The sequence below is a fragment of the Terrapene carolina genome, unplaced genomic scaffold (genome assembly GCF_002925995.2).
Source record: "Terrapene carolina triunguis isolate 2854851 unplaced genomic scaffold, T_m_triunguis-2.0 Scaffold69, whole genome shotgun sequence".
In the NCBI taxonomy this organism is placed as follows: Eukaryota; Metazoa; Chordata; order Testudines; family Emydidae; genus Terrapene; species Terrapene triunguis.
Window position 1 is genome coordinate 40109084 of NW_020664420.1, and position 16977 is coordinate 40126060.

Below are 16977 nucleotides of genomic sequence, written 5' to 3' on the forward strand. Positions count from 1 at the left end.
CTTGTGCCTAATTTCATAATGCAATTTTGTATTTAAAAAACAGAACAAAACTGTGTAACAAATTACCCTTTCATTTGCTCACCACTGCACCATTTTCTATTTCCTTATGCATGCCCCTAGGCTTCCTAGAATTCCTCATGATGTGCTCCTGCTGTGAATTGATTGTGTGCATATCTGTATTCTATGGAGTATTTTGAATCCAGACATGTACATGAAAAAGGAAACGGGTATTATGAATTGGCCTCTGGCCTGTTTATATCATAACTTCAGATGACATTTCTTTCATTGTGAAGAAAGAATGAACTTCCCAAACTGACCTATTCAGAGAGCTTAAAGTCATTTCCATTTTCTTCCTGTAGCTATTAGAGACCATTAAATAAAAACAAACAACAAAAAACTGCCCCCCCCCAATCTCCTTACATATTTTGGTAGCAAGTTTGAAGAACTTTATGACAGTATCAGATTTCTTATCTACTAAAATGTAGTGAGCTGCTCAGTGTCTTTATATAATATTATTGTATGCTTAGATGTTTATTTTTAAAATCAGCCTTCTTGCCAATTAGTTTTTTCCGCTTTGCTAATTAGCAAATAATTAAAGTCAGGCCGAAGTTTGCGCTGCTGAATTACTTTATTGTATAAGCTTTAAGCGATAAAATTAAAAAGGCTTAATGAAAATGCAATCACAACCGAGTGTTTTATCTCAGCAGATAGAAGGAACCCCAGCACTGTAGTTTGCTTTGAATCATGCGCTGCTGGCTATTGGTTGGGAAACACGTGGAGGGGGTGGAGGGAGACGCATTGCTACCGGTAGCAGTAGAAACTGGCCGCTCCCGCTCGCATATATCTCAGACCGAGATCGTGCCGTAGTGTTCCCAGGTTAGCAGCAGATGCTTCAAGCGCAGAGCCTGCTTTTCTTCCAGGGAGGAGGATCCTAGCGGGCTGCAGATGGAGTTGCCCACAGCTGCTTTGTTCTGCTCCCAGCTCACTGAACTAGCTTTATCATCGCACAGATAAGCGTTTAAAGACAAACAGTCCTACCTCGCTTTCCGCTTCCTAAGGCTTCCCACGTGTGATTGATTCACCCTGTTCCCTTGCATTGCATTAGGCCGGGGAATTTCTGCACAAAGTTAAAAAGCTCTATGACATGCCTTATTATTTCTGCAAACATAGGTTAAGCCTTTTTCTATGCAGTCAGGTCTATGATGGGTTTTTCTCAGCGTGGTCTCCCCGTGCACCCTGTAACATATATGAGTCCATCCCATGTAGCTCATCTCTTAAAATACACCTCATAGCACATCTCCTCGGTTACCGTCTGTAGCATTTTGCAGATCGACGCTGTCTCATTCCTTTGGTGCGGAGCCCCGAGCTCTCCGGTGGCGGGCGTGTCCCTGCGGTGTGCCGGGCAATGGAGACTGCCTGCACCGACGCCAGGGCAGAGCTCGGTCCCAGACGCTGGAGGAGCCACCTTTGGCTCCTCGTTGTCTGAGGAGACTGGAGAGGAGCCTGTGTCTAGCAGACCTGTCCAAGGGCGATGAGGGGTGTGGCCCTTGCTAAGTGCACTGGGATCCACCGGGCTGCAGAGGATGTGGGGAGGAAGACGGTGGGCTCGGCTCTGCGCTGGGGACATTGGGCGCACATGTCCTGCGGCTCCTCCTGTGGCTCGGGCTGGGCGAGGTGCCTCATCCATGCCGCGGAGCCTCTTCCCTTTGTGTCCCTCCCCCCGCTGGCCCATGTGACAGCACTGCTTGCAGCCTCCCCGCGGCTCCGTTAACTCGCGTCCTCCCCCGGCCCTCCCCCCGTGTGTCACTCAGCCTCTTTGCATATGTGCCCCCCACCCTCCCGGCCGCAGCCCATATACCCGCTTCCCCGCGCCGCAAATCGCAGCAGCCGGCGAGCGGCCGCCTCCTGCAGCAGCACCGCCTCCGCCTCCACTCCGCGCAAGCGCTCGCCCGGCCCGAGTGCGGCTGCCGGCGGGTCTCCAGTCCCCAGCCTGGGCTAGAGGAGGGAGGCACCGCAGCCCCCGGCGCGGCCCGGCAGGAGAAGGGAGGAAGAGCGAGCTGGAGGCTGCTGGCCGCCGGGAAGGGGCGGGACAGGCTCCCGCAGCCTCTCGCCTGTCGTGAGCGGCGGCCGTGAGGCAGGAGGGAGCCCGGCGCCGCGGCTGTAAGTTCCTGCGCGCGGACCTGTTGCGGGGGGCTGCTGTCCGCAGGCGGGAGGACCGACCGACGGGCGGTGTTCGGGCAGCACTCGGGGAAGGAGGCAGCAGCTCTTCCCTCCCTGCTGCCGGTGCGCTCATGGCAGGACGCGTTTCTGCGTCCCCAGCCCCGGGAAGAGGAGGCTGTGGGAGGAGAGGGCTGCCTCTCTCCCTTCGCAGGGATCGCTCTGACTCTCACCCCAAAGCGAAGCGAGCAGGGCGAGGGACCCGTTGCCACAGACAGCCTTGCGGGTGGCTGAAAAGGTGCCTTGGCAGGGAGCGGAAAACCCTCCGAGCTTAGCAGACTTGGTGCAACTTGTTCCATGCATAGATCAGCTGGCGCTTTGATTGCTTGTATTGCAAAATGAAGCACTCCTGCACTGAGGCTGTTAAGTTGGGAGGTATTTTCATCTCACTGCCAGGGCGCATTTTCAGCTGCCTCATAGCTTTTTTACTACACATATGAACTGAGTTTGTCTATTGATCTCTAATTGAATATTGAACGACTGTGTGGGCTTGATGGTCACATCAGACCACCCAAATGGTAGATTCTCTGCATTAGTAAGCATCCTGTGTTCACTCCTGAAAGCAGGTCCCGCTGTTTGTGCACCATGTGCCCATTGCAACCTTTTGAAGGAAAATGCAACACTGGTGGATAGATATTTGCACTAACCGTTAGACATTTCTGGTATGTGTCTGTCTTTGGCAAATAGAAACACTTGCTTCCCGTAATGCTAGATACTAACCTTAAATATTGACTTCTTGTAGTTTCCTTTTCACATTTTTCAAATGACTGTTTTGGAAAATACACATAAGAAATGTCAGTTGACTTTTTAATAAGTCTGAGTAACCAGAATTAGAATGACCATGGACTTTTACCACTGTCAGAATCAAAGGCAAAACCCATTTCTTCTATTCTTTCTTTTAGGAAGTTTTTCATACACAACCAATACAATGCTCATTTACACAGATAAAACAGAAATCTGTATAAACTAATTAAGTTATTTCTTCTGCAGGTTGGGAAGAAACAGATACTATTTCTGATTTGAAATACTGGGGAGGTGTTCAGATACTACATTGAAGGGGAGCATATAGGCACGTGGGTACATAGGTATGTACTATCACACAGTCATTTTGAAATGGTCTGCATTTGGCAAAATAAAACGACAACAACAAAAACCAGGAACTGTACAAAAAATTAATGCATAATAAGTGATGTCCTGTTTTACACTTCATGTAACTTCTGTGCAATGGGTTATATTGAGGAATGTTAGAAAGGGGTTGGGCATCACTGCAGACTTAGCAACTGAAAAAAGGATCAATTCATACAATGGATAGTTGAGCAACAGTGATTTCCCCCCCCCCCCTCCCCCCAAGTATCTCACTGGAGAAACGATGAGATTATAGTGGTCTAATAAGAAGTTGTACATAATAAATGTGCAAATAACTGAAAACACTTAATTTTTTATTTGACTGAGCTGAGACCTTCAGAATCTAAAGCTGTTAAGAAGGTAGGGCAAGAGGTTGTTGAACATTGTGTACTACCAGATTTGAGGTTGCTGTGACAAGTAGCTTGTTGAAGTACATCATAAATCAATCCCTTGCTTCAATGTCTATTTCATTAGTGATTCATGATAAATATATATTTGTATTTTACTGACCATTTGTCCTTTACATTCAAATGTTATTGTTTCTAAGGAAAAATTCCCTGAAGGGAGTTGACTCATTTTATTCAAGATGAACACGTGCTCAGTGACTCTGTGAATTACCTCTGCTGAAATGTTTGAGGTTTGCATAATTTGAAGCAACAACTAGAGAAATCAAAGATGTCTGTTTCAATAGTTTTATAGCTTTAAATATACTTATTAACATTTTGGCCCAAATTGCATTCTCAACAATCGCAAACCAGACTTATTCACAAAAACACTATTTTGCTAGTAAATTATAAGAAATCTTTTTTTAACGGTACTTTGCCTGTACATATTGACTGTAGAACAACTCAGAAACTGGTGTGGGACTTGAGGGGGAAGATGTACAAATATGTATCTTTGTTCTTTTTGAGGAAATATGTTTAGCTTACTAAAATGTGACTTGCCACACCTTGAATTCTTCTAAATAGAGAGGCAACTTTAGAATGATACAGGTAATGCTTTTGTTACAATTTGCTAAAGAGGAACATTATGAATACTGCAAGTAATTAATAAAAATAGCTTTGGTCACTGAAAGACCAGATCTTGTCTTTTAGGATATTGCTGTGTGCAAAACAGAAATGAGGTGAAACCCTAAACTCCCTATCCCAACAAAGTCTCACAGTGGCTTTTATCATTTTTTTGCAGCTGAGATCAGTATTTCTTTCTAGGGCTGTGGGTGGGCTTGGGCAACATGCAGTGATTTGCACTTTCCTACTTCTGTCCCACCTCTCTGCATATGGTCTGTAGTTCACCATTCTCAAACATGGGGATAACTCTAGTTCCTTACCGGGTAGCTTTTTTATTTTGTGTTCAGGACTTGATCTTGCATGGTTCTGTGCAGCCACAAATCATGAGAACTCACAGCACCACTCTGGATCAGAACACACCTGTATTTGCAGTGTTTGAACTTTTTATTTATTTATTTATTTATTTATTTAATTATTATTTAGTGCTGAGTGCTGTTGGCATGCTTAGTATTGTAGCAGTACACAGCGGGATACATAGTCCCAGATGCAAATAACTCCATCCTGCAGTGAATACCACCAGGAGGGGCGGGGGATCCCTGTGTCTGTTTGGTCCTCCATTGACTTAACTGGGGATGCCCAAGAGTGCCGGGATCTGTCCATGTGTAGCTCGTGTTAGGATGGGCACCTAAGGACCTAATCCTATAAAATGCTAAATGCTGCCTGGGGATGTTGAGTGCCTGCATCTCCCACTGACTTCAGAGACTGGAAGCTGAGGTTGCGCCACACCCCACAGGAGGCACTCAGCCTCTTGCAGGATTGGGCCCTAAATGTGAGACAGACCAATCCAGAAAAACATACAGAATGTTGTGTATTGAATCATAACCAGGGCCGGCTCCAGGGTTTTGGCCGCCCCAAGAAGCCAAAAAAAAAAAAAAAAAAAGTCGCGATTTGCGGCGGCAATTCGGCGGGAGGTCCTTCGCTCCGAGCGGGAGTGAGGGACCATCCGCCGAATTGCCACCGAATACCTGGACGTGCCGCTCCTCTCCGGAGCGGCCGCCCCAAGCACCTGCTTGCCAGGCTGGTGCCTGGAGCCAGCCCTGATCATAACAGCTTGTGAAATTACAAAATCCCTGTAAAGGTTTTGAAATCTGGCTCCACAATGTTTGCCAAATGAGGGTTGATCTTCCCACTTTTGCATCTAAACTGTTGATGAACTAATACCCAGAGCCATGATCCTATGTGTAATTCTGTAGCCACAACAAAGCTGAAATTGAGGCACATGTTCAGTTTAACCTTTTGGCAATAGGGTAAATGGGTAAATTTAGTCCTGGATTAGTGTATGTGACCCTTGAATGTCCTCTGAATGATGATTATTTGTCAGGTAATGCAATTATATTTTATGGGTAATGCAATTATACTTACCATGTAAAAGTAGTTGCATGTATTTTAATAGCATACTTAGCTATAGTTACGGCAGTTAACCTAAAACATTGGTCCAAAGTGCTTTGCACAGCTCATGTTTTCAGTCACAATGAAAAGGGCTTGATCTAAACCTTACTGAAGTAACTGAAAAGATTCCTATAGATTTTAGTTGGCTTTGGATCAGGCCTGATAAAGACAAACACTATGTATTTCCCATGTTGTTCCTTCTTTAAAATCCTGATGATAATCATTAGGAAATTAAGTTCCAACTTAAAAGAAAAAGAGGTGCAGCGTTTTGGTGCATATTTGAGCATGACCATGAAGTGAAAGGCAAATCACAAACTTCCTATTGTCTGTGATATGCCATTTGTGCAGAGCGATGCAATACTGCTGCTTGCTTGGAGCAGAGCACCGGTTATTTGGTATGCAGCAATCCCTGAGCAGGTGTATGAGAAGTCTATAATTTCGCAGACATAAATGTAACATTATTAAATGCTGGGAAAATCAGGTTTTTATTCTGTTGTGTGTTTTAGCCTATGATTTCCAAAAGAGTGAAAGGAATATTGTATATTCCAGAAAATTGATTGCTTGATTTTTAGAGTGACATACAGACTTCTGAGGCTATTCAAATTCTTATGCAGTCTCTTTATCAGAGTGCTGGTCTGAGGGCAATGGGGAAAGGTTTACTCTTAAAAAACATTAACCACGTGGAAATGGAATGATGTATTAATTAGCAGCATAGAAATACATGTTCAGGAATATAAATGGGGAGGGGAATTTCATGGCAATCGGAGAAGCTGAACTCCTTCACCAAACTCCTTCCCCACCACCCTCTACCCAGGCTGTAGAGCACCAGTGAAGCTGTTCCATGATGGCTGCTACTGCAGCCCCTGGTCTGCAGTAACCTCTGTGGATGCTGTGTAGTTTGTCCCATCCCCCCCACTGCCCACCTGTTTAGGAGTGTTTTGGTCAATGGATCTATGTAGATGCAAATCCAGAGCCCATGTCCCTGACATGTCCCCATATCATACATCAGATCAGCTTAATTCAGGGCCAAACACTTGCCTTACTTAACCCAGAAGATTGGCCCATACGAAATACATAAACTTGCAAATGGTTGGAAGAGACCATGGAGGGCAGCTGAATCCTTCCAAGGTCACTTATAACTTGTTTCCCTTAAAATGGGAGCAAAACAGCGCTGGTTTTGAAAGGACAGGGGTAGCAATGTAGAATATTCTTTCCTCCCACCCCCAAACCAACAACTGCAGACTCTTGTTCTCTGAGAGCCTAACTCAGGGGGACTGCAGAATAGCAGTCCTGCATTGATTTCAGCAGATAGTACCCTGCCAAGACTTTAAGCACATACCGTCACCCAGTAGCAGGCGACCACTGGAGATAAACAAGATGTAGATCTCTATAATATTTAGCCATGATATTGTAATAAAGCTTTGGTCATGTAACAATATCCTTGCAATGTTATCTGTCTCTGTCTTATCTTTCCCACTTCCTGCTGTTAGATATGGAACCATTATATCAAAAGAAATCATCAAAATGGAATGAGTACATTCTTGTTCTCCCATGCAGTTTTTTTACATTCCATAAGGTATTCTGTCTGGTAGCTCTTCCTACTATGATTCAAAGCAGGAGAATGTTTCAAGTGTGTTTGAGTGTGGGTATGTGATGAATCAGCTGTGCTACACTGGGGAGGAGTGAGAAAATCAGCTCTAGGTCTTTATTTTTCCTCTGTCTTCCTTGCCTACTATTGTCATGAAAGTTGGAGATCAGGTTTCCCAAGATAAACCTGCTCTTGGGCAATAATAGTGGGGCATGTCATTTAAGAAACTCATCAGGGGAAAAAAATAAACATATACTGAAGTAGATATAATTCTTTGTCCTCTCATGTCTATAATAGGCTCAGAACAGGCTTCCTGCTTCCAATGATTATCAGGGATGCATATAATTTTTTTTTAATTAAAAGAAGTATGTCATAAACATTTGTCATGAGAACCCTTAATCTTATTTAATTTTTGTTTATTTTTAGGTGTGGCAGAAAATGTCAGTCAGCATGCATGAGAATCGCAAGTCTAGAGCCAGCACTGGCTCTATAAATATATACTTATTCCACAAATCATCATATGCTGATAGTGTCCTTACTCACCTGAATCTTCTACGCCAACAACGGCTTTTTACAGATGTACTTCTCCATGCTGGGAACAGGTCATTCCCTTGCCATAGAGCTGTCCTAGCTGCATGTAGTCGCTACTTTGAAGCAATGTTCAGTGGTGGACTTAAAGAGAGCCAGGCTAGTGAAGTCAATTTTCATAATTCTATTCATCCAGAAGTCTTAGAACTTCTGCTGGACTATGCGTACTCCTCCAGGGTTATCATCAATGAAGAGAATGCAGAGTCCCTGCTAGAGGCTGGAGACATGTTAGAATTCCAGGATATCAGAGATGCTTGCGCAGAGTTTCTGGAGAAGAACCTTCATCCCACCAACTGCCTTGGTATGCTGCTGCTGTCAGATGCTCACCAGTGCACCAAGCTTTATGAACTCTCTTGGACGATGTGTCTTAGCAACTTCCAAACTATCAGTAAAAGTGAAGATTTTCTCCAGCTGCCAAAAGACATGGTTGTGCAGCTCCTTTCCAGTGAAGAATTAGAAACTGAAGATGAAAGATTAGTATATGAGTCAGCTATTAACTGGGTTAACTATGATCTGAATAAGCGCCACTGTTATCTCCCTGAACTATTGCAAACTGTGAGACTGGCTCTCTTGCCAGCCATCTACCTTATGGAGAATGTAGCCATGGAAGAACTTATCACTAAGCAAAGGAAAAGCAAAGATATAGTAGAAGAAGCAATAAGATGCAAGCTAAAGATCTTACAGAATGATGGTGTGGTCACCAGTTTGTGTGCCAGACCTCGTAAAACTGGCCATGCACTGTTTCTTCTGGGGGGCCAAACCTTTATGTGTGACAAGCTGTATCTGGTGGACCAAAAGGCAAAAGAGATCATTCCAAAGGCTGACATCCCAAGTCCACGGAAAGAGTTCAGTGCTTGTGCTATTGGCTGCAAAGTGTATATCACTGGAGGCCGGGGATCAGAAAACGGAGTCTCCAAAGATGTTTGGGTGTATGACACTCTTCATGAGGAGTGGTCAAAGGCTGCCCCCATGCTGGTAGCTAGGTTTGGGCATGGTTCTGCTGAACTCAAACACTGTTTGTATGTAGTAGGAGGACACACTGCAGCAACTGGTTGCCTTCCAGCTTCCCCTTCAGTATCCTTAAAGCAAGTAGAACAGTATGACCCTGTGACCAACAAATGGACAATGGTTGCACCACTTCGAGAAGGAGTAAGCAATGCAGCTGTAGTTAGTGCAAAGCTTAAGCTATTTGCTTTTGGTGGCACCAGTGTTAGCCATGACAAGCTGCCCAAAGTTCAATGTTATGATCAATGTGAAAACAGATGGACAGTACCAGCCACCTGCCCCCAGCCCTGGCGCTACACAGCTGCAGCTGTTTTGGGTAACCAGATTTTTATTATGGGTGGAGATACTGAATTCTCAGCATGCTCAGCTTATAAATTCAACAGTGAAACATACCAGTGGACTAAGGTGGGAGATGTGACAGCTAAGCGAATGAGCTGCCATGCAGTAGCATCTGGAAACAAACTGTATGTAGTCGGAGGCTATTTTGGGATTCAAAGATGCAAAACATTGGACTGCTATGATCCCACATTAGATGTATGGAACAGCATAACCACAGTGCCCTATTCACTAATTCCCACAGCATTTGTCAGCACATGGAAACACCTCCCCTCATAACTGTGTATGTTGTGATTGCAACTTGTCAGGTAAGAAGTTATACCTATGAATACAAATATAATAGTACTTAGCACTCACCTTTCTTTACATCCGTAGATCTCAAAGGAGGGTAAGTACATTATTTGTATTTTACAGGAAGGAAAACTGAGGCACACAGCTGTTAAGTGACTTGTCCAAGGTCATGCATCATATTAGTGACCGAGCCAGGAATGGAACCCAGATTGCTTGGCTCCCAGTACCATGCTCTCTTCACCGGATTGATCACTTTGCCTCATAGTTTAGATGTTGAATATGTAATTTCCACTAGGTGTGATGCTGATGGGAAAATATGGTTTAATTATTACAAATTCAGTTATAAATCATTAACCTGCTAGGGATAGGTGATGTTTCCTTAACTACACAGAACTGGTCAATCAACATGAGGACCTAAAAAGACTTCTGTTAACCCTCTAATCATGAGCTGCGGCAGGGTGGTGACTAGTCCAACTGGACAGCGCTCTGTGTGAACAATCTTGCTGCAGCTGCATTGTTACCAGTGGCTATATAAGGTATTGCACAAACAACTGGGCCAAGTCCACCCTCCTGCAACAGCTGAAGTCAATGGAATTGCACCTGCTTATGCCAAGGTTGAATTTGGCCCATTAAATATACTTTTAAAATGCTTGTTTTTCAAAGGAAAGTTGTGTTTATGTTTCTGTCTGTATATCATGTCACTCAGATATACCAGTAATACTGTGGTTCAAATAATTACTTGGCAGTGTTCCAAAGCAAATGCAACCTCATTTATAGTTAGGCATAATGGGCCAAACTCACACCACATGCAACTTCTTACAGGCAAGTCTAAATTTGGCCTTGCTTGTTTTTCTGGTTATGTGGCTCTGCTAAAGAAGGATTTTCTACTTTTTGTTTCTTCTTCATTTGGAAAACCACTAAAATATCTGAGCAGCCCAAAATATGAATGTCAGTTTATATCAGCACCACAAAACAGAGTTAACTTGCTAAGCATTGTCTCAAACTAAATCTGATTTTTCATTATTTTCCCCCATCTTTTCCTGAATGGCATCACTTAAGCTAAGCCTCGGATATTTTCTAGAGTTCTTACGTGAGTTATTTTGCATTAAAACTTACGAATACTGTGCTTCAGTGTGTGTTGCTCAGTTTTTTCTGAGAGACTGCAATGCAGCAGCATGGCTACAAACACATTCCGATGGCATGTTTAACCCTCAGAAGCACCCTATGTTGCCTAAATGAGCCATGCCCTGCGAGTAGTAATTTCTTAAGGGATTTGAATACTGCATAATGCAACCATAAAACCAGCCAGGTTGCAAAAAACTATTGAAGGAAAAACAGTTTAAAATAATTAAATCAGCTCTGCAGTAACTTTTGCAGTAACCTAGAACCTCCAGATCAAAGTAGATACCTCAGAAAGATAATGATACCAGTCTGCTTTTATAGACTTCATAGCATCTTGCTCTTCAGACGGGTCACGTTGACAGGATTTTATTGGCAACTGGACTACAAGGAGATGGCTGGCTGGCTCCTGCAATAAATAGCAGGACACCTGATTGTCCTTGTAACAGGATAAATCTGATAATCTGGGGATCATTGGGGAATTTTTTCACCCAATGGTGTGCTGAGGCCTCATCTTGCCATTTCCCCTTGAGCTGAATTGGAATTTTGACTAAGTAAGGAGTGCATTTTTGGGCCACTGCAGAATAGCAACTCAGAGCTGAAATCTAGTAGGAAATGTAGTGAGGTCATGTTTCCAATGACACTTTGGTCTTTAAGTTGAATAACCACCTGTAACTTTTCCATCTCCCCCCACAACTTAGTCTTAGAAAAACAGAGTCTTGGATTCCATCCAACATTTGCAAACATTGGAGGCTGATTATATCCTGGGTGTCTGAGATTAATCGCACACTTCCGATAACTCAAACTGAGCAAATAGGCTTCTTTGAGACTACTTCCTTGCTAGCCGGAAAGCTGGGAACACATCTTTAAATCCATACCATTCAGCCAGTTTCTATTACTCATTTCAGCAGGGCTCAGTGTTATCAGAACAGTAGTAATGGATGCCCAAACTCAGGATCTGTGCCAAGAAAAATATTGACTTTTATTCTCCTAAGATTGACTTCATTGTTCTAAAATTTACAGCACGTAAAACAGAGGTTGTGTTTTTTTTTTTTTCCCCCCCTGAAAAATAGTAGTCCGAATATAATGGCACTTAAGGCTTTCGTTTGCTTTGCAATATCCTGTTAAAGGCCATTACTTTAGCCTCACTAGCCTGTAAGATAACTGGATGAATGCAACCGTAAACTGAAACCTCTCTAGTGTGGCATGCTCATCCAGCCAGTAGATTTTTACTGACTCCCACTGTTCTGTCAGTGGGTGGGAGGGACAAAAAGGAAATTACTTCTGATTACCCTCTGTTTTCATGGTGTTGTGTGGCCCTAGCCTGCCACAGCTTAGGAAGATTTTAGTCTGCTTTGTTTCTTCCTTCAAACTTTGCTCTTTTGAGTAGCTTTGTTTTATTTTCCCCTTGCAAGATTCAATTTTGTTGGTTTTTTTGGTTAATCATCCCATGACAGGAAACATTATTTTGGCTTCAGTGTTGAGATATACCTTTCAAGAAGGGAAAAGATGACACATTAGTCTGAAGAATGTCTAGGCGACACTAATCAGCAATAAAAAATTACATTGAAAATAATGAAAAGGGTCTGTCTTAAACCCTCAAAGGCAAAGAGATTTCAGGCTAAGGCTGTGAGTATACCCTGCTGTTCTTAGGCGCTGCAGCACTGACAATATAGGGCTACATTCTGCTCTCCTGCACATATGTGTGTTCATTCAGATTAACTGCATTGACTTCAGTAGAGTTACTCTGCATGTGCACCCTAAATTCTAGCTGTGCTGTCTAAAGCTACTGTAAATATGAGGCTGGTGTCTGGTTTGGAAACTTGCACTTAACATAGGCTTCATAATTAAATATGGTAGCCAAATCTCAGCATCCAAAGGCTGTATTTTTCACTGAATAATCAACTCCTGGAAAAGACTCCAGTGTGGAGTTGTTGAGGCATGGTGCATTGTCATGTGAAAAGAAGCGAGACAGATTTCTGCCATAATGAATAGCAGAGAAGTTTTAAATAAGGGGATTAATATGTCCACTTTCTCTATGGTGAATAAATTCAATTTAGAGTTCTCCATGGTGAACAGAGGAGAACCCGCACCCTCCGGCTCCCTCCCAGCTCTTTCTTCAACATCACTCTGATCTAGTTTGACGTGGCCCATGAGTAGAATAAACTGGTTGCCCTAATAATTTGTGAGGCTTTTCTGGAAGAGAGAAGTTGCATGAGGTTGTTGTTTTCATTTTTTTTAAGCATATCCCCATCCCATTTGTTGAGAACAGGAAAAGCCGTGTGTTGTAAAATCCAGCAAAAATAGCACTATCGACCACATGCTATTTAACCTTTTATTTTATAAGGGTCAGATTCACGCGGAAGTACAACTCTACTCCGTGGCTAGTCCCTATTGGAGTCTCTGGGGCTGCTTGCAGTGTAAGGCCAGGCAAGTGAAGGAGGCAGAATCTGACCTAAGTGTTGTGGTTGGTTTATTTACTATCAGTGATTAGTTATTACACAGAGACATGTAAAAGGCTTTTAGTTTTTCTTTGACATCTAATGAAAACCTTATTGTATATTGTCTCACGAGAATCCTCTAAATCTTTTCTTCTCCCCCTCCTTTTTTATTTAGTTTGCTCTGTTATTTGGAGAAGAGACTTGGAATCTCAGCTATGGAGAAATGGTTTTAATGAAGAAAAATCGTTCAGAATCTTTGAGTTTGAAGAAAAATATCTGCACCTTGTAAATTATCTAACCTGGACATGAAGGAATGGGAGGAAAAAACTGTCTTTGGTGCATCAGCACATGGTTTCAATATGAAAGAATGAACCTATGGTCTGATTCCTTGTACTAGTAATTGTGGATTAATGTCAGCATTAATCAGACCTTCAAAGGGAGGGGATGGGGAAAAGGAAAAACAAAAGAAGTACAGAACTTTCCATAGTTGTGCAACCTACAACTCTTGATTTTCATGGACTCCATTGTGTGTGCGTGAAATTTGAAATGGTTGTCACCTCTCACTGTGACAGTTTGAAGCGTCAGCACCAGCTGCCGGGGAAGCAGGCCAGATCTGAAACAGTGAGATGTCGCTGTGAATGAAGATACAGCTGTGTCACTGCAGAGTACTGCTACAGGAATTAACTTGTTTATAGGCAGTGTCTGAAGCATCCATTAGATTACCACATTGTGGTGTCCTATTTGCAGTGAGTGACCTTTCATTGGATAAGGAACAGCACAATTAAAAATATAAATAAAAGATTTTTGCAATAGTGGGGAACTAAAAAGAAATAATTTCCCCCAAATGTTTGATTTCCCTTCCTCCCTGTATTTATAGGTGACTTAAACTGTCCCGTTCCTGTTATGTTACTTGTAGATGTAGCTATTTATTGTTCAGTGCTTGCATGCTGAAACAATGCTTGCAGTTGTCTTCATGTTGTAAGGATTTGTGTGATTTGTTATTTGTTTTGCACATTTTGTGGTCTCTGACTTGCTCTGCTGCACACAAAAAAGAAAACTGTTGAGTAATAGTTGGAGGTGGGAGGGAGTGAGGGGATGGCTTCCTCAGTCGGAAATGGAAGGATTACAAGGCAGGATCTTAAATTACACACATACTAAAGGAAGAAGCCATGGAGGTCACTTTCTCAGGCCACCAACTCCCCAGGTTAGATGTGGTGTATCCTGTAGATAGTGTCCCTGCTCCATTTCATTGGCCTGCTCATGCCTTTGAATTTCGAATCTGGAACTAGCCAAAACCATTTACAGCTTTCTCTTTGTGCAGCCTCTCAGTTACCTAGAAGATGCTGTGGGATGGTTTCTGTGCACAGAGCCCCGAGAAAGGCATTGGCCAAAAAATTTATTTATTTATTTATTTATGAGTTTAGACTATGGGACATTTACCATAACCACATTTACCTGACTGAATGGAGTCTGGCTGACTCACAAAAACAAAATAGATTAGTAGTGAACTAGTTAAAAAACAAAACCAACAACTTGCACTGACAGGATTGGCTCCTCTGTCTGCATAGAAGTGGGATGAATGAGTGCCATGGTGTCAAAGACCCAAAAGGCATGGCACAATTGTTACAACGAAGCATGAAAAATTGCAGAACTAGAACTTAAAAATAATCCTCAAGCTCTGCTGCATCTTTTATCTTCACACAGCCAGATGAGTCTTCAGACATTTTGGTATTGAGAAATGTAAGATATGATCATGATAAACCAAAGGATTAAAAAAAAATGCCCATTTTATTTGCTCAGTCTAGTCTTGAGTCGGGTATGAACCCAATCTTAACTTCATTTCTTTACTTCTGTTTCACAGGTGCTTACTTTGCCAGATTTCATTGTGAAGCACATGTTGTGTTTTTCATAAGTCTGTTGAGCCCAACTTAATAACGATGTGGTCAACTAAGAACGTGGTTGTAGTATTCTGCTGTGGTATAAGTAAAGGATTTTTAGTTGCATGCATGCAAAAAAAAAAAGTAATTCTGTTGATGTTTGCATTTCTCTCGATGATGGTGAAGTCACTGTGCTCTTTAAGCTTACCATCTGAAAACGTTCACAGTGATCACCCTTACATTTTTCTCACAAGGGAAGAATTTTTAAAGGGTGACCCCTGGTTTGATATGAACAGGACTCCACAACTATATCGTAAATGAGTTACAGTTCTAGTTCCACTAGGTTAGGTTGAACTGTTGAAATAATAACAAAGAAATTTAAAAATCAATCCCCTTCTTCTACATGGCTTTAAACAATAGACATGCTTCTTAGGTAGAGCACCTTTCTATAAGCCCAAGTTGCCCCAGTAACGTAAATGGGCTGGATTCTCCACTGCCTTGTATGTGGGGTAGTCATTCACACCTGTGCAATGTGGGTGTAAAATGTTCCCAAATCCAAATAGTCACGTTTTACATCCTCTTCGCACAGGTGTATGTGGTTACACAAGTAACAAGGAAGTGAAGTGTTGTGTCCAATGGGACTACTCATTTGACTAAAGGTATATCTGATCAAGCCCTCTGTTTTCTTCATTGAACGAAGGGATATAGTTCTGTCTTGAAGCTGCACTATACATTGCTATTTAGCGTCTGACAAAAATCTGTTTTATAATACCATGTAACTTCCGAAAGTGGGATGAATTTTCTGCAGCTGTTTTCAAAGTTGTGGTGTGCTTTCAACTGCTTGATTAATTCCTATGTGTAGGCTGAAGGAAACTGAAGTCAGGGTGGGCCTCAGGCCCTGCAGGGAATATTCTGGGCTTCTGCTCTTTGAATTGATGTGGGAATTCTGGCTTACTACTTGACCATTCCAGTCGTGCAAAACATCCCACACTTTGAAGCAAATGCAATTCACAGCAGAGTGCACACAAAAACCTTGGCATAGGACGGGAAGGTTCTTCTTATTTTGTGGGCTGGTTGCTGTAGAAACTTATAACAAAGGACAGCCTTCCACTTCTGGTATAATTGTGTAGACCCTTTTCTCTAGGCCTGACACCTGTCTAATAAGAGTGATTAGAGCTGAATAATGCCCCTTCCCTGAGTATAGAAGATGTGGTTCACATACTAAAAGAAAACTGTACAAGTGAAGAAGGAAAATGTCTATGTTCTGTCTCTGTTTGCTACTATATTTTAAGGTTTTGTAAAACTGCATTTTTTTTTTCACAATGTGAAACTGAAGGTCAATAAATTATTAGAGATTTTCTCTTCAATGAGTAGTTCCTTTGAGGGGTGGGTGGGTTGGTTTGTTTGCAATTTTTTTTTATCCTTGTAACACGCATCTTTTTCATAAAAAGACATCCTTGATATGTAGTTTACTGGTTTGTTTTAAACTTCTGCTTCAGTTGCACTTGGACTGTTCCCTTTGTTCTATTAGGCCACTTTATTATGATCTAGATCTCAGAGTTCAATAGATAAAACTACAAGAGCTTTAAATCAATAACAGGAAATGCAAGCCTTCGTGATTTCTTTTGGCCTTTGAAGTACAGTTTAGGGTCTAATATGAATCTAGAACAAAATTAGACAAGTCAGATCTTCCAGAATAGCTCCTGAGGAAAAAAGGTTGCTGGCTCTGTATAAAGCATTTTAATACATATATCAGGCCTGCACAACATGCGGCCCGCGTGGGCTCACTGTGCGGCCCGCGGGGGGTGAGTAGATGGGCTCACTGTGCAGCCCGCGGGGGGTGAGTAAGCAAGCAGCGGGTGAGGGAGGGGGGCTGAGGAGGCGAGCGGGTGGGCAGTGGCAGGGGGTGAGGAGGCGGGCGGCAGTGGCGGCGG

General features: G+C 42.7%; 1 protein-coding gene across 1 annotated transcript; it reads left to right on the top strand.

Moving 5' to 3' along the window:
- Nucleotides 1-1901: 1901 nt before the first annotated feature.
- ENC1 (ectodermal-neural cortex 1) lies at nt 1902-14693 on the top strand. The gene is made up of 4 exons (XM_024194136.3): nt 1902-2160; nt 3208-3302; nt 7813-9623; nt 13342-14693. The coding sequence occupies exon 3, from the start codon at nt 7825-7827 to the stop codon at nt 9592-9594; it is 1770 nt and encodes a 589-aa protein (XP_024049904.1). The 5' UTR covers nt 1902-2160; nt 3208-3302; nt 7813-7824; the 3' UTR covers nt 9595-9623; nt 13342-14693.
- Nucleotides 14694-16977: the final 2284 nt, after the last annotated feature.